At 41.6% G+C, this 27,972-nt stretch overlaps 1 protein-coding gene across 2 annotated transcripts in view; it reads left to right on the top strand.

Moving 5' to 3' along the window:
- SRGAP1 (SLIT-ROBO Rho GTPase activating protein 1) overlaps window positions 1–27,972 on the top strand; it is a 141,308-nt gene that overhangs the window by 94,438 nt on the left and 18,898 nt on the right. The window contains exons 7-15 of one of the 2 annotated variants that reach the window (XM_051633294.1): window positions 2,999–3,220; window positions 4,011–4,112; window positions 5,812–6,009; window positions 6,129–6,213; window positions 10,462–10,489; window positions 13,604–13,637; window positions 16,575–16,635; window positions 16,794–16,871; window positions 18,399–18,533. In XM_051633294.1, the coding sequence (XP_051489254.1) occupies window positions 2,999–3,220; window positions 4,011–4,112; window positions 5,812–6,009; window positions 6,129–6,213; window positions 10,462–10,489; window positions 13,604–13,637; window positions 16,575–16,635; window positions 16,794–16,871; window positions 18,399–18,533 (943 nt within the window). Of the gene's footprint in view, window positions 1–2,998; window positions 3,221–4,010; window positions 4,113–5,811; window positions 6,010–6,128; window positions 6,214–10,461; window positions 10,490–12,992; window positions 13,096–13,603; window positions 13,638–16,574; window positions 16,636–16,793; window positions 16,872–18,398; window positions 18,534–27,972 lie in introns of both variants that reach the window. The other variant, XM_051633302.1, reaches the window with a different exon arrangement.

Raw genomic sequence — 27,972 nt, 5'->3', positions numbered from 1 at the left:
CTGATCCACTTTCTTATCAGCACTTTCAGACTGTCTTTTTCATCTAAGATAGTGAATTAAATATGAGATCTGATTTGACACAGCACAAGAGAAAAACACCAAGAGACTTTTCCTTTTAGAAACAACTTTTTTTGGCTGGAGGTCTTTGAAATATGGATGTGCTTTAGTATAAAAGTTCAGTATCTGTTTTAGTAAGCGTAACACAAATTGCCATTCCATAAAAGCAAAAGGGAGAGGTTCAGCTATGTGTGTTTGACTGAGCATGGCATCTTTGTTCTGTTTTCTTCAAATGGTTCAGCAACTGGTTTTTGGAGAGCCAGTGTCCTACCTGCAATAACTACCTGGAGGACTCACTAGGACTGAAAGCTTCGTCTTTCTGGAAGTTTTGTTGTGAATAAAAGAGCCGTCTATTGTCAGATTACAGAGAGCAGTTTGATCAGTAGTCACTTAAGGCAAGCTCTGAAGGGTTTCTTTCTCTTCTGCACAGAGTTAAAACTCTTTCCCATGCAGTGTGTGCATCTATATGTCGCTCTGTCTCCCTCTCTTCTTTTCTCTCCTTTTTCAAATAAGTAAGAGGAAATGAAGAGGAACATGATGCCATGAGTCCTACAGGTTTGCAGTAGCTGTGAGGGAGGCATGCATGTAAATGTAGCCCACAGCAGACTGAATTCAGGTTGCTTCTCTACCAAACTGCATCGCTTAATTTGCTTAGTACTTTGCTTATCACTTAGCACTGCAGGGAAGGATGATTTTAAAATATGGGTGGGCACCCAGGATGGGCAGCTGGGGGCTGAGGGATGCCCTAAAGCAGTGAGCTACCTGGCACTGTCCCTAGCCAGGCACTGGGCTCTCACTGGGACAGATTTCTCTGAATGCAGGGCATTGCTTTGGGTGCAGCTGGCAGAAGACGGATGTGCCGTTATTGGGGTGACAGGTTTGCGATACATCTGTACTGTTTACCTGTGTCCCCAGCCGATGCCAGGGGTACCAGCTGTCAGGGGCTTCTGTGACTCCCCCACCCACCCCAGCGGGGAGGGTTTGTGAATGGACCCGAGGGCCACACGTGGCGTTCGCCTCTGACAGAGGAACGGCCGCTGCGGGACCGTGTTTTAGAGTATTTTAGAATACCCGTCCTCACCACGCTCACAGATTGTCACCGAGACCAACGCTTAGCTTGCCAATCAACAGGTTGATTAAGGGTTAATACAAACTGAGGGACCAAGGTTCAGGAGAGGTAGGCTAGGTACATATCAGGAAAATAATTCAAAGGTACTATGGTCTTATTAAATGTACACTGCGAGGGGGAGGTGTGGAATCAATGGAGTGAAAGGGTAGGAGTTGAGCCAGGCAGGAAAGTTACAGAGTGGGAGGGAAGGGAGCGTTTACCCTTCCGTAGCGAGTGGTTCCTGGGATGCGGCTTCTTTTCCAGCGGCAGGGCTCGGCAGCAGGTCCGTAGGGGTTCCCGGTGCCAGGGATGACCCCCCAGCACCAGGCAGGCAGGCGGACGCGGCTCCTCTGTGAGTCGCGCCGGGCTCCAGTAGCCGGGCAGAGCGCCAGGGCGGGCCGGGCGGGCAGCTGCGGTTCCGGTCCGGTTTGGCTGCAGCTGCGGCTCCGGTCCGCTGCGGGTGCGGCTGCGGCTCCGGCCCGGTTTGGCTCCGGTGTCAGGCTGGGGCAGCTCAAGCCGGGCAGGCTCCGGCGGGCAGCGATCCCTCGGGAGCGGTCCGGCTCCCCGCGGAGCGGGCACAGGTGCCCCCCTCGGCTCCTCCGGGCCGCGGGGCTGGGGTTCCGGGGGCTTCTGGTCCCGCAGCAGGGTCTGTCCCCGGGCAGGCGGAGGGGGCCTGCAGAACTTGCCCTCTTTTATAGACCAGAAATCACTGTTCGAGAAAGTACCACTGCTCAAATTAGCCAATTAGCACTGGCTGGGTACGTGCTCTGTCAGAGGCTTTAACCTCTTGTCCGTTTTGCTGCCACTTACCATGACCCTTATGCTCTTTTCTTGCTGTGGACTTCCCTGGTAGAGCAAGAGGCCTGTTCCAGTCTGTCCTTGGCTAAATCAGCTAAAAGACACCACTCTTGCTTTGCTGGCTTGAAAGGTGTTTTGTTTAGTCTTATGGGGGGGGAGGGAAGATGCACAATTCCCCACACTTTGTAACGTCGGGAAAAAATTAGGGGAACAATCACTTGCTACATTGCTGCTGTGACATATAAAAGATATAGTCAGCTGTTCCTCTAAAGTGTTAAGCAATCATGAATAATGCAAACCAAGGATGTTTAAAATTCAAGAACAAACAGGGCTTTATGTTCTACCAATTAGGTTTCAATTACATTCCAGTGTTATTCTCACCCCTAGAAAAAAATACATAAATTTGTGGCTTTCTGGATTTAGTAACATGATGTGCATTGCTGGCTCTGTCTGAGCGTGGGAAATAAGGTAAATTACATTAAATGCATGTTCACTATCAGGGGAAAGGGCGTGAAACCATTCTTGTTGCATCCAAAAATGTCTTAGATTGGTCACTAATGCTAAAGGCTACTGTGGGTGGGTTTGTTTGGCACAGACATGGCAAACAGGAATTGCTTCATTTTAGGTTTGGTGCTGGCATTGACTTATATGGTAGAGTTATATCAGGGTGGGTTTTAAGAGATCATCTGAGAGTTACATGTGACAATAATACGGAAAAGCCCACTTGTGTTTGGAGTCCCAGACCTTTCTAACTAAATACAGCGACTGCACATCTGTGTCTGATAAACAAATGCAAATACATTGCCATGCATGTACAGTTGATCCCTTTCTAAAACTCTCCTTTAATCTTTGCAACAGAATAGGGATACTAAATACTTGGTCTTGACCTCAGTATCATATTTTGATTTAGAAGTTATTTTGTGAACTATTGCAAAGACAGAAGAAGTTGAGAAAATTTTAGTCTTGATTTGTGGCTTGAGATATTGGAATGGTGTTTATCCTTTTTAATTTGTTTTCCTTTTATTGTGTGTCTAGTGTTGCGATCTTGGATACCATGCAAGTCTGAACAGAGCCCTCAGAACGTACCTTTCTGCAGAGTACAACCTTGAAACTTCCAGGCATGAGGGCTTAGACATCATTGAAAACGCAGTTGACAGCTTGGAACCAAGAAGTGACAAGCAGAGGTTCATGGAAATGTACCCCACTGCTTTTTGTCCACCAATGAAATTTGAGTTCCAGTCTCATATGGGTGATGAGGTCTGTATACTCACAAGTATCCCCATGGTGGCTGTTTCTGTTTCTATATACCAAGACAGAGAATTTATCCCTGTTTACAAAGAGCTTGGTAGAAGTTGTTATTGTTACCCAAAAGCAAATGGATCAGCAATAACATTTAGCAGAAGTGGCAGCATTGTTCTGAGTTCCTTCAGAGTTCTCAGGTAAAAACTGTTGTGTGTTATTATATTCTATATTACTCATGACATTGCTACAGATATGCTGGCCAGCCTGTGGTCAGCCCAGGACTGTTGTAAGTAGTGGCTTTACATCTTCACTACTCTCCTCACCCATAACTGAGCTTGCAGGTGCTATTTGAGAGCAGCTGCAGAGCTTCTCTGCACTGAAATACAGCCTTTTCCCTTTCTTCTTCCCCCATTTTATCATCTGGAGATTTCAGTAATACAGGGTACCCCAGCTGTGGCCTGTTTTGCCAGTTTGATGGCAAAGGGCAGTGGCAAAGCAGAATGCAGAATCACCTGTGTGAATCTTTTATCTGAAGGTAACTCCAGGGTTTGCATTTTTGTGTGATAGATGATACAACAAGGCTGTGCTCTGTAGTAATAAGATGCAGTACATAGTTCCACACCTTGTAGCACAGAAAGACTTAAAATTTAAATGGACACATTTTATTTTCTGCTTTATCAAGTTTTAATAGCTTTGGTAGGAGTTCACGTAATTTTAAAGAGAGCAACCAAAGACTATTTACTGTTTTGTTGTGGTTTTATTTTTAATTCCTAGTATCTTACAGCTCTTTTTGGTTCTTCCTTAGGTTTGTCAAGTCACTGCCCAGCAACCTGTGCAAGCAGAGCTTATGCTTAGGTATCAGCAACTGCAGTCCCGATTGGCCACACTCAAAATCGAAAATGAGGAGGTAAGATCTGTGTCTACAAGAGCTGTGCATTGAACACTGTTTTCAGGAAGATGCTGTGTTTTCTACTTTGTCAAAAGCATGTAAATGACCCTGAAATGACTTCAGTCTCAATGAGCTGTTTTAATTTTAAAAATCAAATACTGGCAATTACGCTAAGGTACATCCTTGTCTGCTTTCTAGAGGTTTGAAAACTTCATCTTTCATCTATCCATACTTTCACATTACTGAGTTTTGCAGATGCTTCAGTGTAAAATTATTAGAGCACATATTTGTAAAGTTTTGTGGCAGAAAGCCATGGAGCATTGTTACCATTTTCCATGACCACTTTCTGTCCAGTCCCCAAATTGCTGCTTCTGTTGTACAAAGGAATTTGGACTGTCTTTTGTGGTAGATGAGTCAAAATCTCTTATGCTCTCAGCTGCAGCGATTTATAAACACAAGTACTGAATGCTTGTGATGGGAACAGCTCTCCTAGTAAAAAATAATAATAATAAAAAATTAAAAATGCATTTTTTGATAAAATATAGAAAAGCTACGCTGTTCTTTTTCCCTGGCCCTGGCAGCAGAGAGGTCTCCCAGTAGGTATAAACTGCACTTTTATCCCATTCAAGGCAGTGTTTAAGGGCCCTCAGTTTAAATGAGGATCTGTTCCTAAATTAAAACATAGGGATAATTCAATTTATTTGTGTACTTTACTGTAAGTTTTCAGGATTCCAGTTTTTCCCATTCTCTGTTATGTGCTAAATGCCCAGAACAAAGAATGAATGTCCATGACACAAGTACAGTTGTCTTGAATTCATAAAGTATCTCAAGGTAACGAAGACAAAAGGAAGGGGAAATATTTTTTATTTCTGTAAATTGAAGTGCAAGAGGATAAGGGGAGAAATCATGTTGCCAAGCATGGAAAGGATATTTGCCTACACTGGGGATGTGTGTAGAATTGTGCATTATTTGGTTAAGTTGACTCTACTAGAGAGACTCTGACAAAGTAGAACGGGGAGGCAAAGAACATCCTTGTGAATCTTGCCGGTTACTTTATTGCAATGTGGAAACACCTTATCCCCTATTCCATGGCCTCCATGCTCTGGTTTACACTGTGACAATGGTGCTCCATAGCTCATAGGGAATGCTGTGAGGCTGGTATAAATTGTTCATTCTTCAGCCCCCTCTTGCAGCTGTGTATGCCAGTTCTGCAGCCTAAGCTGCACTGCTCCTCTCCATCGCACTCTGCAGAGCGGTGTGACAGACTTTTATCTTGGAAGAACATGTTGTTCTGGCAGCCAGATCCTTGGACGTACATAATCAATAAAGCACATTGGCCACGCTTGGGAGAGTTGACTCTCCAGAGGAGTGTATCATTTCTGTTGCCTCCCAGATTGAGTACCATAATCAAACGATGTCACATTTCAATTCTAATTTCAGGAAACAAATGCTTGATAGTGCTATACAGTCAACACAAGAGTATATCTGTATTTGTGGACTGGACCATGGTAAAACAGATAACTAAACAGGAAACCTAACTGTGTCATTCTCCTGTTACCTAGATACCTCCTATGGTACACCTGAATTTTCACATTTATACACCAGCTTGTTTGCAGGAGTGTGCCAGAGAATTGTTTTGAGTAAAGAGCTTTCCTGCTTTGCTGTTCTGACATATATTTATCTTACATTTGGCAAACTGTGCTTTTTTTAACATCAGGTTAAAAAAACAACAGAGGCTACCCTGCAGACAATACAAGATATGGTCACCATTGAAGACTATGATGTGTCAGAGTGTTTCCAGCACAGTCGCTCAACAGAGTCTGTGAAGTCAACAGTCTCTGAGACATACCTGAGTAAGCCCAGTATTGCAAAAAGAAGAGCTAACCAGCAGGAAACAGAGCAGTTCTATTTCATGGTATGTTGGTTACTTCCTCATTCATGTGATACAGGCCAAATACCTGAAGTAAACATTATGCAGAAGTTCCTGGGATTTATGTGCCATACATAGTAATAGCTTGATCTGCATCTCTACAGAAATTCAGAGAATATATGGAAGGTAGTAATCTCATCACAAAACTTCAAGCAAAACATGACTTGCTGCAGAGGACACTTGGAGAAGGTAAATATCACACCATAAACTGAAAAGTGATTCCAGACTATACAAATGAACCCACTGAAATGCCAAAGGTATACAGGAAAAAAAATATATATATTAAAAAAATAAATTAAAGCTTAATTGTCCAGTAAGCATAGATTTGGTTTTTGGCAGTCATAGTTCTGGTGCAGTGCTAAGAGCACACTATAAACTGATCTTATTTCTTCAACAGGTGTTTCTTTCCCCTGAGCAGACACTTAGACAAGTGACTGTACTTGGAAATTGAACTGCTGAATGAAACTCTTGTGTCTGAAAGGAGAGCTGACACAGTCAGTGCAGGATGATTTAAGAGCTGTGACAAATGTAGTGTTTCTATTTCCTAGCAATTTCTGTTGGCTTAGGGTTTTTTAAGAGTTGAGAGAAGGTGATATTTTTTAAGCATACGAAGTTATCCAGGATGCTCCTCTTACAACGGACTTAAGATTACAACATTTCTGACACATGGACATGAGTGTCCTTCTGGCAGTCTAACAACTCAATGGAGCATTTATGAAAGGTAAAAGGTGAAATCTTGACCTCACTGGTGTCAGCAGTGAGATTCTTAGAGACATAATTTAATGTTGTGTTTTCTACAAAAATATTTGCGTATTGTGAACTGGAATGAGTGAAAACTTAATGCCTAGCTCTGTACCTGTGGATTATCATTATTGCATTACAAATTGTGGTAGCAGAGAATTATCCATTGTCTTGAACACTCCACAATTTTTTAAAACACTTTTTAAAATATGAACTGAGTCAGCAGATGTCCATGATCAAAGTAAGTAAAGCTGAGTTAGCACAGTAATGATCAGGCACTATGCACAGCCCTAGTCTTACAAGACCTCCCAACAGCCACTCACTCATGGACCAAAGGGAAAAGGAGACTCTCACTGCAAGCCTCGAGGACTAGTCACACAGAGTGTTACAGACTTGAGAGGAAGTGACTTACACTGCAAAGAGTAGAAATCTTCTCCTGAAGGTTAAAGACTATAATTCAAAGTTCAGGCTTAAGAAAGGAACCTTCTCTGAAGAATGTCTCTAAAGGATGTGTCAGTTTATTTTCTTTTTACTGCCAAATATCTGTTGTTAATTAGATCTCTCCACTAAAGCCCAGATCCACAATCCAGTTCTGGAGGTGCCTAGAGAGCTATTAATGGTTCAGTGGCTATGACCAAATAAAGCTCCAGTTCAGAGGAGGAAATAAACAGGATTTTCTTGCAAGGCTGGACTGTGGAAGATGGTATCTGTTTTTAGACAACAAACTTCATTGTGTCTGTCTCATGAAAGTTTTAATAGGATTTTTTTTTAGTGTGTACATTGAGCAATTTATCCACACAAAACAACGTGCAGATGATGTTAGTAAAAAAAAGGAAAATTTCCCTCCAAGGGCTCCCGGAAAATGTATCTGGAAAAATAAGGTGGCTGTTATTTGGAAGCCCAGTAAAATGCATTATCATCTACTGAAGGGAGAAAGTTATAAGGCAGGACAGAACTTGTTGCCTAATACATGCTGGAAAGAAATAAGGAAAGAACTGTATGAAAGGAAATCCAAAGAAAAACTTCATAGCAGGATGACCTGAGTGATAAATTGCTGTCAAGCTCTGGGCTGCTCTGCCATGCTCAGGCATGCTCAGACTGTTTGGTTTGAAGAGTTCCCATTGAACCCCACCAGCTGTAATCCCAAGTAGTTCCATCTGTGTTTCCCACAGTGGTCTTGAACATGGTTGTCACATCATCGTAGCGCAGCAGCACATACAAGTAGTACCTCAAACATACACGTTTCCATTCAAAGCTGATATTTGGAACAAAAGGCACCATTTTCATGGGTTAACAAGTTCAGGTACCTCCTTCTGTTGAGGCATGTCCTGCATTAAAATGCACGTGCCTGGGAAGGAGGACCTGGATTCTCTACATTCCTTGAAAGGGGAGTATTGAAAGGATAGAATTACTGTGGAATTATGAATGTTATTTCTGTAGCTAGTATAGAAGTGAATTTGAAGGAAGTGAACTGCTCACTTGCTCCAATCAAACTGCCTTTTCTGGAAATTTTCGTGTCAGCAAGACAGCAGACAAATAACACAGGGAGCTGTATTAAGTAAGGCGAGGCAGAATGCAGGGAAAGGGAAAGGATTGTCTGAACTGCTAATTTTCCTTTGGCACCCTCTCTTGCTTTTATTCAAACCTGTGCAGTGTAAGGATACAGGCTGAATAATTCCAGATTGCAGTTTGGTGTCCACAGCATTGACAGTATTTGGCTTCTCTTCCTGTTCATCACCTGCCTACCACAGACTGTTGCTGTTTATGGATGCAGCAGATACATAATCATGATCTGCACAAGGGAGATAGATGAAGTGCTCTGTGCTGAGTCTGCATCTATGAGATTTGAAAAATGAGTGAAAAATACTCAAATGAAATTTATACTAAACATAGGAGGCACACTGATACTCATATTTATTCTAAGTCAAGGCTCATCTATTGAACAAACAAATGAATAATAATTTTAAAAAGCAGTTGTAAAAGCAATTGCCCTTGTGTCCCATATAGTTTTTGCCCTAATGTGTAAAATATCAGAGATGTGTTTAAAATCCTCCAGACTCAGAATTTGTTTTACTAGCATTTATTATTGAGATTCTTAGTCTCAATGAAGTTGCCTTGGTTACATGAGTAGGGAGAAGTCCCTGGGTTACCCTTTTTCTGTCAGAGATTCTTTTCCCTCTTTTTCACCTCTCTAAAATAGTTGCCAACAATCTTGATGTCTTATTAATGCCAAAGATTTTTCCCAGGACTTCTTCTTTGTGCCACCTTCTGTGGATTTCCACTCTTCTGGTACTGCAAAACATACTTTTAGATTAGGGTTTTCAGAACTGTGCAGTAGGTGCATCTGGACATTGCCACATAATACTGTGTTTTGCACATCACTGTTTTTCATTCTTTCTGCAGTCTGACAAGCTTTTCTGATGTCACTTTCAAGTTAAGTTGCGTATTTAGACCTAGCCCGTGATGCTCAGACTGATTTTCAGAGTCAGCATGATTATCTGTAGTTCCTTTAGTTGCGTAGGTGTTTTTTCTTTCTTCTCTAATGTCTTGAACCAGTTAACACTGAATCTCCTTTGCCATTGTGTGTCTTGTTCCTCAACATGGTTAAACCCCTCTGAAGGGCTTTACAGTTTTGTCAGGACTTGATACAAAAGTATTTCAGTCATCTGCACAATAATCTGTCTCCATAGCTGCTGTGATCTCAAGACATTAGTAAATGTATTAATGTATTATGTAAATGGTCCTAATGGGAAGGCTTGAGTAAATGGCTGTTATACTTCTGTCATGATAAAAGACTATTTAATTCCACTCAGTTTCCCTTTTCTTCTCTAATTTTTTGATCAATGAGAATATTTTGCCACTCAATCCATGGCTGTTTAGTTGCTTTAATTGCCTATTGTGAAGAAACCAGGGTCCTTTGAAAGTCAAAGTAAATTCAACTGATTGTCCTTTATCCAGTATTTTACTAGTATATTCAAAGTATTCTAATAAATTAATAGGGCACAACATCCCTTTGGGAAAACTGGGCTCACTGGAACTTACAATACCATGATCTTCCTACTGCTTCATTATTTTTCTTTTCATTATAATGAGTTGACATGGTGCACATGCTTGACTTGCTGGTCTGTTGCTGTGCAAAGGTTACCCAGGAGCCTTTCTGGAATATGGTATTTGCTTCTTTACAATTCTCCACAGTTCTCTGTGGTATTTCCTAGTGGAAATAGTCCTAGTCTTTGTTTCCTGCAATATACAGACAAAAGAGAGGGAAGAATCTTGCAATAGCAAGCCATTGGTGTCTAAAACTCTACCTTCAGCACTGAACAGGTTTAAGCAGAAGGCACAAAGGGAGATGTAATCTAATCTTGGCACGGCTCTATTTCCATATGGATTTAGCCAGTAAAACACATGAGCACGAACAATAGATGTCATTTGGAATTTTACTTACAATTATATTGCAGTTCCAATCTGTGGGCAGGCTTCTTAAAAGTTATTCCATGAAATGGTATCTCTTTGTATTTTAAATGTGTCTGTAGAGATGGTAGGTAACTGCAGTGCCCTGTTTGTTGTATAATGGTGTATTTTTTGCTGGTAACATGAAAGTTAGAGTTAAAAGTAATTTGCCAAACATAATTTAGGTACAAACAAATCTACCTAAAGCCTACAAATGATTGTTTCTTGTTTATTGAACTTTTCTAGGCCACAGGGCTGAGTATATGACAACAAGGTAAGATTTTTTTTATTTTATTTGAGTTACAAATATAATAAAATCACAGAAATCACAAATTTTATAACAAGTTCATAAGGTTATATAAAATTGTTGTTGCTGCTGTTGTTACATAAATTGTGTGCTTTAACATTCAGCATTTCTTTTTCTGCATCCTAATGGGTAATGGATCAGACTGTTTATCTTCCTTTCTCTTGTGAGCTGCTTAGGTAATTGTCAAGAGTGGGACAAAGTGGGAGATCCTAACAAGTATTTGTGAGTCACACATGAAATATGGAAGTTGTAGGGGGCTTTTTGGTTCTAGAAAATAAATGTTTTTCAGTTTCTAGAGAATTACAAACCATGTCTCCCGTGGTTTGTAATTCAGGTTCAGAAGAACCTGATACAGAGGTGAATGTAGGGGATAGGCTGCATCTTTGATAACCTAGCTCTGGACAGGAATACCTGCCTCCCCCAGTGTCCACATGTTTCATACTTAAATGAATCTACATGTTTACAGAAGAGAAAGGATACAGTGTTAGATCTCCCTGCTTTTTGCAGCACATACTGCTTAAGTTGTGTAATGCCACACCTGCAATACTGCCTCCAGACATAAACACAGGGGAGGACCCTGCAGCCCCCAGGCTATCAGACAGTGGGGGGCAATGGCAACTGTTTGGATTTGCAGCTGCCACTTGTGTGTATCACTGCTACGGGCAGCACCTTTCCTGTCCTAGTGGTTCCTCAGCCAGAACATCCAGCCCAGCTTTCCCGGTCTCACCATTCCCTTGCCTTTCTATGCAATACATACAATGCCTTCTCTTTCTCCTTCTTCCTTCCTGAACAGGAGTGGCTTTGCCATCACCCCTCATCTTTGAATTAAAAAAAAAAAAGAAAGAAAGAAAGTCTTGCCCTCACAGCTAAGAAGTTTGGATCCAGCTCTGGCTCTGCCTTTACTGGACCACTTTTGTGTTCCAGGGGACATCTCTACAGACTTCAAACCTGCTTTTCTTTCACCACTCCATGGTCCATTTTAGCTTAGTAAAGATGGGCTTACTCCCTTCTTTCCTTATATGACCCCAGTTGAAAAGCGGTGACAGATTAGAGCATTCTTCTAAATTGCTGATGTTAATGTTGAGACCTGTGCCTTTAACTCTGCCCCCAGATGGCACCAGGAGTGCATGGAGATCAGCAAACTTACATCTAAGGAGAAAAATGTTCTTCCTTGACTCCAGAGCTGGTGACTCACCAGGCTCACATCATCCTAAATTCCCTCTTTGGAAGCAGCTGAAAGAGGAGGATGGATTTAGGCAATGATTATACCTTAGTAAAGTGGGGGAATGGCTTGAAGCCATCTTACCTCCTGTCTTCTCACAGCTGGTCACTTAGAAAAGGAGACTCTGAGGGAGCAGAGCCTACCCATCCATTCCCCAGCACCAGTTCATCTGCTCCAGCTGGGACCTGCCTATTGCCCCAAGGTTCAGTTAAGTTTCTAGACTGTAAGACATGCAAATGGATATGTTCTCCAAGGACAAAGTTAGATTTTAGAAGGGAAGAGGATGTCTTTAAAGATTAGTTTAAAAGAGCAGGTAGTACCCAAACAGACTGAAGTCCTACCACTTACTGTTCTATGCATTATTGTTCCTCACTGTTTCCCCAAAAACATGGGTTTTTTTGCTAATTATTTAAAAACCCATAGCAACATTGGACTGCTGTTGTGGGGGACCTAGGGAAGCTGCTGGCATGCAGAGTGCCCAGACATTCACAAAATAAGTTGTGACCTAGAGAACAATATTTATTTCCTGTAATCTCTTTCAGTGGTAGTCATCACATGTGTAACATACTAGGTAAACATTTTGCAGATGAAAGTTTTATGTGTTCTTTTTCTTCCTTTGCTTTATGCTGCTTTGGTTTATTTGTTTCAAGTTGATGATATTCTTTTAATTCCTTTACCTAATTTGCAAGGTGCTTCTTTTCTTGTATGAAGATGTTGATGGTTGGATGTGGAAGGCTAAAGCTCTTTAACCTTCCTGGTTCTAGTTGAAAATGCAGACAGTTTGGTTTTGAAGCATTTTAGGAGACTGCTGAGCAGCTTTAATTTGCATTTGAAGCTTCTCCAGCATGAAGCAACTTTTCTGCTTGATAAGGGGTGCTTTGAGTGGCCTGAGTTGTGCCACGGCTGGCAGGATGAATTCCAGTGGTTGCTGCACATTTCATGCATGACCGCAGCAAAAAAGGCCATTCCGATTGTGCAGTGTTTGGAATAAATGTATATGGTGAAACTGCAAAACAGGGATTCATAAAGAATGTCAATATTTATCCGTAAGTAATGCATTATTAATGTGGGGGTTCTCCACTCCTTAATCACTGTTACACTTGAATTTGATGGAAAGTTTATTTAACAAGTACTGTGCTTATTTCTCTCTTTACGATGTCCTGTTGTTTTGCCATAAGCTTACAGACATTTCGTTTTGTTGTGTGACTTAATTCTACCTTGCTCAGTAATCCTGTTCCCTTCCCTTAGGCCTCCAAATCTTCCCCCTAAGCCCCAGAAACACAGGAAGCCCCGACCCCAATCACAGTATAGTGCTAAGTTGTTTAATGGTGATTTGGAGTCGTTCATCAAGGTACTGGCACCAGCCGCCCCTGGGCTGATCTCAATGCTTCTTACGATAATGGTCACCGCCTCACGTGAGCTGAGGCAGATCATTATGTTTAAGTCTGTCCTGGGGTCTTTTTTTTCCCAGTTGATCAATATAATACTTCCTGAAGTCAGAGGGAAAGAGAGGGATTAATTTCTCACATTAGCCTCCCTACTATTTTGTTAATCAAGTAGGGATAGTATTGGCAGCTTGGTTTTATTAGGAAACTTTGCATCGTGTAGCAGATAGGCTGTAGTGGTGCATCCCATGACTTAGCACAATTTCCTGCTTGCCATTTTCATTCCATTGAGTATCCAAAGTCTGTGGAGAAGCAGTATTACCCTGGGTTTCATATCCAGCTTTTGATTTCCTGTGACTTTAGGAATTTATTATATTGTGTGAAATTGTGATCACCACTATTCTGGATCTTGTATCTTTGCTGTATTTACTATCTTCTTCTTTCTCATACTTTTATTTCTAATAATGCTTCTAGCCGAGGCCGAAGGAACTCTCACACGAGACATCAGGTATAGTTCTGGTGACAAGAGAACCATCTCCGCCTCGCTCTCGGGTTGTATTCACGCCTGGCTCAAAGTTAGCTCTTTCAAAGACCTGGAGGGAGAAGTTTGCATTAAGAAATGAATGTATGAGTACAGCAGGCAGATCTGAACCAGAACACAACTCCAGAGTGATTGTAGTCTTAAATGATGAGTATGTCCTTGTTCATTAACAAGCACCTGCCCGTCGCAGTCAATTAATGCCTCTGGAAATTTTAAAAAAATAGGTAATTCTGTATGCAGTGAATTAAATTCCTGACTTTGCGAGGTGCATTTGAATGTTAATGGGATTTTCTTTTTTTCTTCCTGCACAACACGGCTAACAGCAAATATTTTGAAGAACAATTTCTGTGCTCAGTGGCACCATACCGGTTTAGCCTTCTTAGAACAGAGCTTTTGGCCACCCTCAGTACAGCTATAGGGAAAACTTACTGTTATGCATGTGGTGCTGTGAGGTGCAGACTTTCAGGAAATCTTCACATGGTGCAAGAGATTAACATCATGAACAGTTTCTTGCGCAAGGATGAAAGTAAGCAAAGAAGCAGAAACTCCCACAACAAAAAAACCCTGGATTACAGAAGCACAGAGCTAATTGGGAGAAATGCCACCCTGTCATTTTCCCTCACAGAGAAGAGGGTTATGCTACGTAGCAGTGTGGGTGATAGGGCTTACTTGTGAATGCAGAGTCCTACATAGTTAGTCTTTCAGAAGGAAATAAGGAAAAAAAAAAAGGCTTATGACATTTTTTGCATCATAAGAAATTATAATAAGTCCCAAACATACATTCACTGACTAAACACATCACATTAAATTCACAGCAGCAGTAGGGTCATTGTTCTTGACATTTCACCAACACAGATTGTTGCTTCAAATTATTTTCCTCACATTAGATCCAAAATCCAAAGCTTTTAATTTAGGTCATTTCAGGGAATTACTTAATTACGAAGTTGTGCATGGTTCTGGTTCTGAACAGATTCTCCAAAAGCAGGTATAGAAGTAATTTTTAATTCTTTTTATTATTTCTTACTGCAAACACCACCTTTTCTCAGGCTTTACATTCTTTGCATGAACCAGTGTACTAACAGGAGATACGGGTGCATGTTGTGCATGTTTTCTAATAGTCTGCTTTTTTGAAGAGCCAGGCTGCTCAATGTTGGTGAAGATAACAGTATTCCTGGTTTCAGCAACCGACTCATTCCATAGGAGTTTGTTTATTCAGCTGTTACTGAATCATGACACAACTCAAACAGAAAGTGCTCATCCAGACATTACTGATTCTTGGCTAGCCAGTCTTTGCTGGATTTTAAATTAAAAGACAAACAAGCCACAATTTAAATAGCATAGTTTCCAGTACAGTCTTTTGTAAGTCTCACCAAAACAACACGGAGTACATAGATACTCAGGACTTAGGTTATCTCAGGAAGTGCATTGTTTAATTGCTCCGCTCAGTGTTATTTTTCAAACTTATTTTAGTAGATGGCTTTCCTTCTACTTGGGCTTAAATCATAAACTTCCCATAAGTGTAATTTAGCATGAAAATGAAGGATTAGTCTGTAAGAGGAAATATGTATTCTGAGTTACAAGTGCCTTTGAAGTCAGGGTTTTGTAATACAGACGGGTTTTATAGTAAACTTTCAAATGAATTATTCAATTCTCTGAGCACTTACATATTTGAAATTAATTTAGAAAGAAAAATTATAGCTCCCAAGACAAGAATTTTGAAGGTACCTATTACTTATGAAACAGTATTCTTTCCAGCATAAGCACCAACTTTTCTAAATTATTTTTAATCATATTGTTTGTGTCTTTAATAAATATTTGATTATTTGTAGTCATTAATGTGTTTGGAATAAAACATCCAGTTTTTAAAGTGCCAAAATGCACATGTGAAGGACTGTGATGGTTCTTTTAGACAAATAACTCACTGAAAATTAGTGTATAGTCATCTTCTGCCCCTACCATCACAAGCATTTTTTCTCCTTTATTAAAACACCTGTACTTACCTGAAGATGTAGCTTTAGACCTGCTTCTGTTTTGTGGCTGAGACCAGGATCTTTGATTGCTGAGCTCTGCCAGTTGTAGATGGGGAGGTGTTGGCTGTGACCTTTCCTTCCCAATGCCTTGTGCCTGCGGAGGAGGCATCTGAACTATCTGCTCAGCTCAAAGCAGCTGCAGTTCACTACCCAGTGTATTACCAGCTAATTTGTGCAGTGTGAAACAGTGTGCCAGGCCATCAGCTGCCCTATATTAGGAAACAAATCATCAGAACATGTAGCAGTGCTCTCAAGTCAGGAGGGAGACACCTGGTACCCCATGCCATGTCATGTGGTGGATCCAAGAGCTTTTCTGGTAGTCCAGCAGGTCCCAAAGGGGCTTTGTCAGCTGTTTGTGAGCAACATTTTTTACCAAAAAAAAAGCACCTCGAGGAATTCAGTCCTGTGTAATTAGGTGAATGTAGGTTTTTCTCCATGAGGAAAAGAAAGGTAAGTTAAATGGATGCAGAGAGATCATAATGAATAAGTATTCTTAATAATAAACTTTTCAAAAGGCAAATTCACTGCTTTAACTCATTTTGCTTCAAAAATCTAAAACACATGCATGAGCTTAGATGTCACATACAGTGTTAGCCAGATACAGTGGCAGAGGAAGAAAATAAAGTCTCTGAATTTCCCAATTCAATTATTTGAATGAAGAACCGTAATCTTTTCTCTTCAGCTGTTCCTTTCCCTCCCTCCCTAAATGGGAAGAGAACTCTGTAAGAAATGGTAAGATTTCTTATGTGTTTTTTTGCCAGCACTGTATGTCCATCAGGATTGACCATGAAAATGCATTTTCAGATTCATTCCAGAGTAGGGAGGTTTCCTCTTTCGGGTCTGCAGTTCACTTTTTCTGCTCTTGTTTTTCCAGGATTCAGGACAAGTCATTCCTCTCATCGTGGAAAGCTGCATCAGATTTATCAATTTATATGGTAAGCTCTGAAATACATTATGTCATTTCATTGTTGCCCTGACTTTTTTGTATATCTTTTGCATAATGCACCACCACAGCTTTGTTTTTAAAACAGAGATTAAGTGTGGCTTTAAAATAAGATTCATTTCACGCCACTGTCTCCCATTTTTCTTGCAGGTCTTCAGCATCAGGGAATTTTTAGAGTGTCTGGTTCCCAGGTGGAAGTCAATGATATTAAGAATTCATTTGAGAGAGGTAATTGCATTTTAATTTAGTTGAGCATTGAATATCTGACATTTAAAAAATCTTTTAAATTCTAATTACTTTCTTGGCTGTTTAAGCAGTTTGTATGCACTTTGTGTACCTCACCTAAAACTCTGCACTGTCATATACTGAAAAATAGAGTGTGGTGATGACCTGTACGTTTTACCCCTGTTAAGTTGTAGGAGCTTGAGGTTTGTTTTTCATTTTGTTTAGACAAGGCCTATGGCTCTTGAATTAACTGTAAACTTTAGTGTTTTGTTAAACTGCAAGTAATAGTTTGTCTATATTTTATTTTAAAGATCCTCAGAAAGGAAAAGCTTATGGTTTTTTAATTAGATTCAAGAGACTACTTAACTCAATTTGAGAACCCTGTTATTTGATCTTCTGGAATACAAGTGCTCAACTTTCTGGTCCCTCTGCCAAAGTAGCATCAAGATCAATGACAGTACAGGCTGTGAAAGGGTCATTCCATTTTCAACCACCGTTTTCATTTGCAAAGGAAACTTTAGCCCCAGAGGAGGAATTGTGGGAAAGATACCAGGAAGTGGTACAGCTTTTTAAGTATGAGTGGCTTGCAACACCCAGCCTAGGATTGCTCAGCTAGGGGAACCAGGATCCAGCAATCCCCTAATAGTGTTAAAACAATACTTAGTAACTTTAGAAGTTTTTTATAATCTTACATTCTCTTTTCTTGGCTTTTAGAAGCTATTTTTTTTTAATTCACAGGAAAACCTTTTGCAGCTCATCTGCTAATGAGAAAACTCTTGGAGCAAAAAGTCCTGTGACTGAAAGCATGACAAAATATGCACAGTATTTTTCTACCCATGATTAGTTATATATCTTGTTAAACCTGATCTTGTCTTCAACAAGATCTGTGAAACTGCTGTTTTTACATGTGAAGCCACATCCTCCCATTCTCCACTTTTTAAATCTGCCTTATTGCTAAATGCTTCTCCTAGGTAGTGTTGTTCTGGAAGATACACACATTTTAAAGTGCTTCAAAATAATGATTAAGTCTTTAAAATGCACAGAGTTCAGTCATGGCCTTTAGGTTTTCCGTTCCCATAGAGTGTTTTCATAAAACAGTTGCACATAGTCCTGAATGACTTAGTTTTTAAGAATGAAGATGGATTTCCAATTCAAAGAGTTATCTAACTAAATTTGCTTTATGTAAGCTACCAAAGAATAGTCTGAGAAATCCTATTCAATTAAGGACATGGCTCTTTTATTTTACTGACTGTTTAGCATAACATGTCCATAAATACTTAGTTGGAAGTTCAGGACCTAAGAGATCACTAGGTTATGTAATTTAAAGGAAGCTTTATTTAGGCTGCAGTTTTTAGTTTAATCGCAGCCTGGGATTCCTAACTCAGTGTTTATTATCTTACTTGAATGCTTGCATTGCCACCTCCCACACACTACAAACAAGAAACCCCAAAAATGTCACTTACTTACAAAAATGTTGCATGCAAGAGTGCTCCTGCATGTGTGTTTCATTCACTTTATTTACTTTTTAAGGTGAAAATCCTTTGGCAGATGACCAAAGTAACCATGACATTAACTCAGTTGCTGGAGTACTGAAGCTCTATTTCCGAGGGCTGGAAAATCCTGTCTTTCCTAAGGAAAGATTTAATGATCTTATTTCTTGTATCAGTAAGTAGAAATCTCTTATTTCCTTCTTAATAGAATTTTACTTTCCTTCATATAGTAGTGGCCTGAAAAAAGAGCTAACATCACGGACTTCTCCAGGACAATTTGTAGCCATCTGTAGCAGTCTGGCCAGCTATTAGTCATACTTGCAGCTGTGGTTGTCTCCTTTTTCCAGTGGGAATAATGTACAGTACAACTCTTTGTTTATTAGGGTAGGAATAATATCTTTTGGTGTACAGGAGATAGTTAAATATAAACAAATTATTAATTTCCAACCTGCGTGCTGGGGCACACAGAAGGGAGTGAAGTCATGACCATGCAAACAGAGTACATTACTTTCCACAAAGATTTTCATGCCCTGCCACTTGGAGTCAGGGCTGGTGAATAAGTAACCAACTCCTCAGTATTGTGTGCTACTGGACCTTTGTTGTGCTCAGCTTAAAACCACCAGCCCAACTGGCAGGAAAACCCTTCATTGCAGGAACAGAGGCAAGCAGCTGAGCATTGTCTGCAGAAGAGCCTGGTCTGCCCTCCAACACACAAGCATGAGCAGCCTGTTTCAGGATGCCTTGGAGGAGAGTTGCATGGGTCTGTGCACTGCTGATGTTTGTAGCCTGACACAGAGAGTTTCTAGTAGTTTAGGAAGTTCTCAGTGGATGTGCAAATTGCTCTGTCATGCACAAAAGCTCTTCCAGTTCACAGATGCCTGCAGATGTTGAGGAGGGGTGAGGCCAAGCCAACCATCAGTAGGCTTACTGTTCCCTCTGGGTCCATTAGAAGTTGTCAGGGGTACTAGCTTTGTGGAAAAATTTCCTCCTTTCTACTCCTCCTTTGTAACTTGCCTGCTTCAGCTGAATGGAGAAAGAGGCAGTTTCACAGGTAGTGAGAGCCAGTCCTTTGGGATATTAATTAGGCCAGGCTCTCTCCAAACTGGATTATTTTGGCAAAGGGGTCTCAGCCCAGCAGTCAGGACCATGGATTGATGTGTGCAGTGTCCTGGGTTGGCCATCAGATGGGCTTTTCTACTCCCTGCTGGAGGAGCCAAACATGTGTGGTTTCCTTCCCAGAAAGGAGGGATTGCAGTAATTCAGCCTGGAGGTTACGAATACGTGGATCGCTGTGACCAGGTTTACATGCAATACTTTGTGTTTCCTTTTTGGCAGGGTTTTCTGCAGCTGTTGCTATTTACAGACTCAGTGGTACTGAGCAGGTGTGAAGGACCTCAAAACTGCAGTTTAAGTCTGATCCCTGATGCTAAGGAGGACATTGCCTATTTAGGGAACATCCTGCCTGAGTTCAACTTCAGATAACTGTGGTGCCACAGCCCAGAAAATGTCTGCGAGTCATAGAAATTAAAATCTAAAAAGATATTGTTTTGACTGAGTGATTTTCTGCATGACAGGCATCATGAAACTTTGGCTAATAATCGTCCACCGATTTCCATAACTTCTGGATGAATTACAGCATGTCTGCTGGAAAAAGTTATTGATTTAATGGCTTCAGTTGACAGAAAACCTACCACATTATTGGATAAACTGTTCGAATTATTAATCACTTTCATTGTTAAACATTGGTATCAGATTTCCTTTTCAAAATTTCTGCTGTCAGATTCTTCCCATTGGATCTCTTTATGACTTTATTATTTTAACTAAGCATTAAGAAAAATAGAAATGGTGGTTCTTTTATATGAAGATGTTATGGCACTGTGCTGTTTAAGAGATTTAAATAGAGTTTTAAAACACCTAGAATTAGTATTAATCTTACAGAGATTACACAAGTGAGTGCTTCAGATTTCAGAGTGCTTCATTTACCCAAAACAACCTTTTAAATACGTACCAAGAAGAGAAACCTGTATGATTCCAAAGAGTTTCTGTTTAGCATTGAAACTTCTGGAGACAGGATGGGGCATTTGGAAAGAGGGGTAGAATTCCATGGAGTATGTCTACATGGCACTTGTGCAGGCAGGAGAGATTCCCCAAACTCTCAGAACATCACTGTCCGAGAGGAGTTCAGTTCAGTTATTTCAAAATTGTCTTTGGTTAATAAGAACTTGAAGGAAAATGGCACTGAATGCTAGACCCTAGCATTAGGTCTTGGTCTGCTTAGTGGGTGTCCAACTATTGCATGTTCAAGATAGGCAGTGAATTATTTGCTGGCAAAAGAGTTGACAACCTTTTTTTAAAAACATAGTCTCATCCAGCAGAGCTGAACTCAAGAACAACCAGTAGTCTAGAATAAAGTCACTGCTTTTCTCAGCCACATTTTTAAATGGAGCAGTTATTGGAAAGAGGTGTTGCCATCTGATCATGGTTTAGACTGGCTGTTCACTGAGGATGTCGTAAGTCTGCGTTATCACCTCTACAACAGCTTGTCAAAACGAGGTGCAGTGACTGCGTAGTTCTGCTGGCCTTTGACTGCTACTGTTGCTGTTACACAAGAAAGCAGTGGATTTTCTTCCTGCTAATGTGTTGTGAGAGTCATGGACCTGCTTCTGGCAGGTTTTGCAGGAAGCCAGGGGAGAATGATTTTGATTTGGTTTGGTTTGGTTTCTACAGGGTTATCTTCCAGGGCACTCTGAAATGACATGTCAATGCCTTCTTTCAGCAGAGGGAGGAGAGATAAGTTTGAATCATGACAGGACAAAAGGGTGTTCCTCTTTGAGCATGTTGGGGTAGTTTAGTTTGTGTTGTCACACTGGGGGTTTTGAACATGGTTGGAGCAGAGAAAGAAGCTTCCTTCTTCACTCACAGCCCCAGAAGCCCACACAGTGCATCTTCATCTTCTGGTTATCAGAGAAGCCCGAGGTGAAGTGTTTCTAGAGCTATTTACCTTGTCTGTGTGCTTTGTTAAGTGGCCCACTACTTCCAGGGAATAAGATGTTGTTTGTTTTTTTAAAAAAACAACAAGCATTTAAGAATATACTACCTGTCATGGCTTAGTTTATGTAGCACCTATGTGGTACATACTGTCAAAAACTGTCACTTCTAAGACCCTTTCCCATTACTACCTTTTAACCTTAACACTTTGTATATCTTGCAAAAAGGAAGACAGTCTAGGCAAGATTTTTCTCACACTTCAGATTTTGAAACCTGTCACAGCTATGTTAGTTTCCTTTTCTGTGCTCATCTGGCCTCACATGTTAAATATGTTGGTCTACATACATGGTTAATGAGAGCATTGCCAGACTCTCTTTCCTCTGTGAGAACACACGTTACTGTAACTTCTGTAACTTAACTTTAAAAGAGCAGGATGTCACTCATTTTATATGGAAATGGAATGCTGCCAGTGAAAAACCCCTTGAAACTGAAGTACTTAGTTATGGATGTCAAACATAATTGAGGCTACAGCTGCAAAATGAACCTTTCCTCAGTACAGCCACTAAGGAATTCTTTTGCATTTATGCATATATTTCCAAATGAAATAGAGCATTGTGATTTAATGCTTTCACTTCTGCAAATACAGTGGAACAGTGCAAAAAGATTGTGACTCTTAGGGCAATTTGTATTAATTAGACTTGTGAGAACAATGTGATTCTGTTTGGGCTTATGAACTGGTTTAGATAACAGTTGAGCTAAATTATGACTTCTCCAGAGCAAGCATGAAAGACAGAACAGAATGTAAAGAATTCATCTGATTATGGGCCATAATTCTGCGTTCTCAGCAAAACGAATGGCTACTATTGCACCCAGCAGCACTCAGCAATCCAGAGGGTAAAATAAGATGGGGGGAAGGAAGGACAGTTGCACTGTACTTCTTTTCTGCCCCTTTGTAGAAACGGATTGGGCCAAACACAAGCAAAATAATTGTAAGGGGAGTTACCTGTAGGCAGAGGGTACTGAAGCTGTGCTGAGGTCTGGACACAATTTACCTTCACTGCTAGGGAACCACAGTTCCTCTCCTGGTGTGAGTTCTTACAGACATGAATCACTTTTACATACATAGCTGTGCAGTGCAGCAACAGGCACATCAGCTTCTGCATGGGTCATTCTAATAATTCTTGCTTTCATCTCCCTTGCCTTAAATTTGCTATACTAAGATGCCAGGGTGGAGGAAAACTTTCATCTTTTTTCCTTCTGTTTTTCATCATTTCAGCCCCTTGCTGCTAGCAGTGTCCATTTAGCTAAAGAATATGTTATGGAAGGAAATTATTTTACTGCTTTTCCAGTCTATTGCTTGTTACCTAAAAAATAAAAAACTGTATTCTGAATTGGCAGCTCTTCCTGAAAAGGTTTCAACACTATGACAACTGTTTCATTCCCTAAGTGACAGTGGAGGCAATTGTGTTTTTCCTCTGGTAATGCATTTTTTAGTAGATCTGAAAGAGCCGTAAGTGGCATTGCTGAGTTAATATATAGCATATCTTTGAGCTGGGTTGGACCCATCTACCAAAGTGGAAAGAGGCACAAATTGTTAACTTCAGCACTAATACATATTCACGTAGATGACTTGTCAGCTGCAAATTGACCATAAAAATTGCATCTGCAAGTGTAACTCAATCCCATTTGATGTCCATTCAGCAGGTGTGTAAAAGACACATTAGTCATTCACTCCATTACTAGTAGGTGCCACTCCAAGTGGAAGTAGTGAGTGATCTCCACACAGATACCACATTGGATTTTATCCTTCACAACAGAGCTGCCAAAGGAAGGGGATCGCTTACATTACCATTGTTTGCTTTCCTCTTCCTCCTTTGTGCTACCCTTGCCTGTGAAATACGCTTAGTTTGCACAGCGCTGGCTGTAGCACAGTTCATTCGTTGCTGACACCAGGTTTCTCCTTCCACATGTTCTGCTCAATAGTATCTTCCCTTTGCAAAATGTGTGCATTTCCTTTTTCACTTCTGAGATTGGCTGCCTGTTAACAGACAGTGATAGAACAGACACAGCTTCTGAGTTCTGACTCCTCCCAGGCTGAATCTTCTCCTCATTGGATAACCATGTCTCACCACCATTGCAGGAGAGGCCAGAAAAGTACGATGCTTTTATAGCATTTTTAACTAGACCGTGGTGATAAAGCCATGTAGCTATCCAGTTGGCCCAGAATATTTCAGAACCATCTGCAATTGCTCTTTTGAAAGTCTTTTGCAAGTCTCCATCACCAAAGTGCTGCAGTTATATATTTGAATCTTTATTGCTTTTACATGCTCCACTACTTCAGGTTTATTGCCTAATTAAACCTCAATTAATGTTATTTAGGATGAATGTATCCCTGACTTCATTTATAATTTAGTTTTGTTTTATTTGTATTTGGGGGCTTGTTTTAGTAATTGTGTTTTCTCACCTCTCAGGTTTCCTTTAGTCTTCTGAGGCAGATTGTTCACTTTTGATCTGTTTCACATCAGAGTCTGCCTTTGCAAAAACCTCATTGTGAGTCACCAGGTGATTAAAGTGTGTTATTTTGCATGGAAGAGAAAAGTGGACGTTCATTGATTGTGTGTGTCTCTGCAGTAAGCAAAGATGACACCACCTCTCCGGGACAGGTTCCAGTGTTCTTGGAGGCTGAAGATCACACCTTTTAAGACTTGAGTAGCTAGAATTTATGCCTGTATCATGCTATTGAGAACTGGTCTTTAGCCTGTGGCTGACAATGAGGCAGCTAGCTGATTAAGTAACTCTTTCATTTATGCAATGACATTAATCTCAGCTGGATTCATTCATCCAGTTCAAGGACAAGGCATTTTTGCAGAGGAAGTCCATGGGAGATCAATAAATAAATCTTTTCCAACAGCAATGCAGGATTGTGCCTCAGCAGATTTTCCTGTAGAGGTTGTGATCTGCGTCTTTGGAGAATTTTATTAACAGGTTGGAGAGATGTCTCTCAGAGGTGATGAAGGTGAAGTCAAAGGGTGAGACTGTAGACTTAAGTGATCTCTGAACTCCCTTTTTTTGTAGTAACTGGTGGAGGCTCCTTAGATCCCAAACACCTCTGATGCTTAGATAATTTTGCAGATACACTGAAAGCGACATTTCTCATATTATTAAAAGTGCTTTGCTCCATTATTGTCAAATGAAGCAAGTTTATTGTCAAATAATGGAGCAAAGCAAATTGTCAGATGCTTCATTACTGTCAGATAGCATGGCCAACAGGTCAAGGGAGATGATTCCCCCCCTTACTCAGCTGTCATGAGAGCCCACCTGGAGTACTGTGTCCAGTTCGGGAGACTCCCAACATAAGGAGCTCCTGGAGGAAGTCCAGAGGAAGGCCACTAAGGTGATCCAAGGGATGGATCACCTCTCCTATGAAGACAGGTTGAGAGAGTTGGGGCTGTTCAGCCTGGGGAAGAGAAGGCTCTGAGGAGACCTTGTAGCAGCCTCTCAGTACCTGAAGGGGGCCTACAGAAAAGCTGGGGAAGGGTTTTTTTCAAGGGCTTGTAGTGAGAGGACAAGGGGCAGTGGATCAAAACTGGAAGAGGGGAGATCAGGGTTAGACATTAGGAGGAAATTCTTTAGTGTCAGGGTGGTGAGACACTGGCACAGGTTGCCCAGGGAAGTTGTGGAAGCCCCATCCCTGGAAGAGTTCAAAGCCAGGTTGGATGGGGCTCTGAGCAACCTGATCTAGTGGGAGGTGTCCCTTCCCATGCAGGGGGGTTGAAACTAGATGGTCTTTAGGGCCCCTTCCTACTCAAACCATTCTATGATTCTATGAAAAATATACCAAGAGTTCTAGGCCCAGGTGCTCTGCCAGAGTGCTATAATGATGAAGCTCTGTAAGCTGGTCTCTTCCCCTTCTCTTGTTTCACCCCACAAATGTTTCCTGTGCTCTGGGCTGCACTCGAGCTCTGCACTTTGACAAGAGCACAGTGTTCCCATGCCAAACACCTCGTCTGGCTGGCACAAAATTCTCCTGCTTGTGGGTTTGATCCCTGTTGCTGAGAGAGGTCTTTAAAGCAGGTGTGTCAGACCACAGCTCCACAATTTTTGCTCTGCTCTGAGAACTGGCAACTAGAAAATGATAGCCATTTTTATTTGTGATATTTACCTGAGTGTATTCTTGATTTGTGGTTGATATCCAGGTGTCCTTCACATGGATCTCCTTTCCCTCCATCACTCCACAGTCAGAAAAAACCACATTTGTTCTTAGTGTTGTTGGCCTTGCCGGAGGCTTGTCCTGTTGCTTGTGTTTGGGAATGTTTCATCATCTAGGTATCACTAGAGTAATTAACCAGTTTTCAAGTCCTCTGATTTTTATTTCTGCTTGGCAGCTAATTGCATTATCAGGACAAGTCATTGCATTATCAGCACTTCGGTTTTCTTAACTGAGAAATGGGTAACACCTCACTGGCTGCTGGGGTAGGGCTAATCACAGCTCTTGAAAATCAGAGTAATGAGAAGAGGGCCTCCAACAGACGTGCAGTGAGAGAAGTGACACATCCAGCTTTCCGCAGTGTTGGGATTGTCAGTGGTTTCTCTCAGTAACCAGCTGGTAGCCTGGATGGCCGCCCTGAGGCTCTGTTCTGCAGATCTGGTGGAGGCAGAGCAGTGCTTTCTCTTCCCTCTGCATGCGAAGCAGCAGAGCTGCAAATTCTTTCTGCCTGGATGCAGAAAGATGTCTCTGCATTCATTCCTTCTTTTCTGCCTACCCAAACACTTATGCACTGCCTGCACAAAAGCAGCTATGAAATTTGACTCCTTGTGTAAAAGCAGCACTCAAATACATGGCATTATTACCTATCTCCTTTAAACCAAATTGGTGCTGAGAAATTAAACCAGGCCTTTTGAAATAATGTGGAAAGCACACAAGTTTACCACTTGGCAGTAGTTTGGAATTTTCAATAAAGGGGCTGTTGGGGAAACTGGGACTGGTTTTGAGAAGGGTATTGGAAATGCACACACCTCATTCCAGCATGTTTAGCTTGTAACCACTTCAGTATAGAGGTGACCTGCTGGTACCTATTACTGATAGTGCTCCTGGGAGGGCAGCTGGGCTAGCTCAACATATGGCTGTACAGCCAAACTCTCTGTACCTACTCTGCTGTGTCCATGCTGCCTACTGGGACTAATTCCTGGCTCATGCATCCTGTGAACCTTGTCTAGGAACTGCTTGGAAGAGTTGTTGTTAGCACAGACCACAAGCACTTTGGAGAGTGTGATAGCTGCTGTGTGGCAGCTGCCTGCCAGTGTTCAGCACTGTGCCCCCTCCTGGTGTAGCTCACTAGTTTAGACAGAGATACTGCATCCAGATAGGCAGCACACTGCTGGAAGGAGCCACTGGACCCACCTGGGAGCCCTGCCAGCACATTTCTCTGGTCTGATTTGAGTACAGCAATAAGTGAACCTGATTCAGGGCTGGTCTCCAGGACTGGCTGGAACAGGCAGGTCTGTGGCACAAGACATTAGCCAAGAAAGTCTTCAATGCAGAAGACAGGTCTTGGTGCTGTGTCACAACTTCCCTCCAGCTTCCCACATCCAGCACGCAGGGCAGAAGGGCAGGAGAGGAGCTGTGCCGCAGCCTTGCACAGCAAGAGGCAGGAGGGTTGAAAGGCATAACCAAATTGCCTTTGGACCTTCTTCCCTCAGCCCCACTCCGTAGAAAATCCCCCTGTGCATGCACACACAGCCTCCAAACCACTCAGACCTACAGCTCTGTGTACAGAACTTAGAGATGGGCTTGTTGGGGGAAAGTCGATTGAGCTGGTGACTCACAAAGCCCTGCTAGATGAAACAGCAGCTGCTGCTGTTGGAAGACTGGGAACTGAAGATAATTTCAGCCTCCTTCCACTTAGTTTTGGAGAGCTGGTAGTTTAGGCAGGTGGAGAAAGGCCTTGCACTAAAACTGGGGTCATTGGGCTGTGCAGAAGAGCCGTGTGGCACTGCAGTGCAGAAGTAAGGGTACATAGCATTGGAGCTTCAGAAGGTGGTATGGACTGGAGAGAGGAGCATTATGGTTGCTCTGCAGATCCTCACTGTGCGAGCAGATCCCAGGGCCAGTATGAGTCTGCCAAGGACTCCAGTTCTTAAACAGTAACCAGTAATACTTCTTGATTCATGCAGTACAGGTTTAACAGAAACATAAAAATCAATGTCAAGTCCCATACTCCATGGGAGAAAGTGTAATGGCTTTGACTGATTTTCAGCTAGAGTTTGGGTTCGGTGTGACTCATTAGGTTGTAAATTACACAACTTGTCAGTAGTCCTTTTCCCCAACAGCTCCATGGCAGCCAGTTGCACCTCACCAGGGACACCGCTCCAGCCTTCAGCTGCTCTGCCAGGGAATAGGATTTAAACTTCCACAGGAGTTTTGGTTTGCCAGTCCTGCAGTAAATAGCACAATCCAAGTGGGCTTCCTTCATGCGAGTGGTGATGGGTTGTTCTCCTTCTGCAGAAACTCCCAAGGAGCTGAGCTTCACCCCATCCCAAAAATGGTTCCCCAGCACACTAGTGATTCTGAGCCAGTGGGATCTCCTGTACATGCAGGTGTGGGGACAGGTTTTCCCCCACACTAG

Source organism: Apus apus, chromosome 1, assembly GCF_020740795.1.
Source record: "Apus apus isolate bApuApu2 chromosome 1, bApuApu2.pri.cur, whole genome shotgun sequence".
NCBI classification, from domain to species: domain Eukaryota; kingdom Metazoa; phylum Chordata; class Aves; order Apodiformes; family Apodidae; genus Apus; species Apus apus.
Note: the sequence above shows the minus strand (reverse complement) of the source record. Positions and strands in the feature narration are given on the sequence as shown.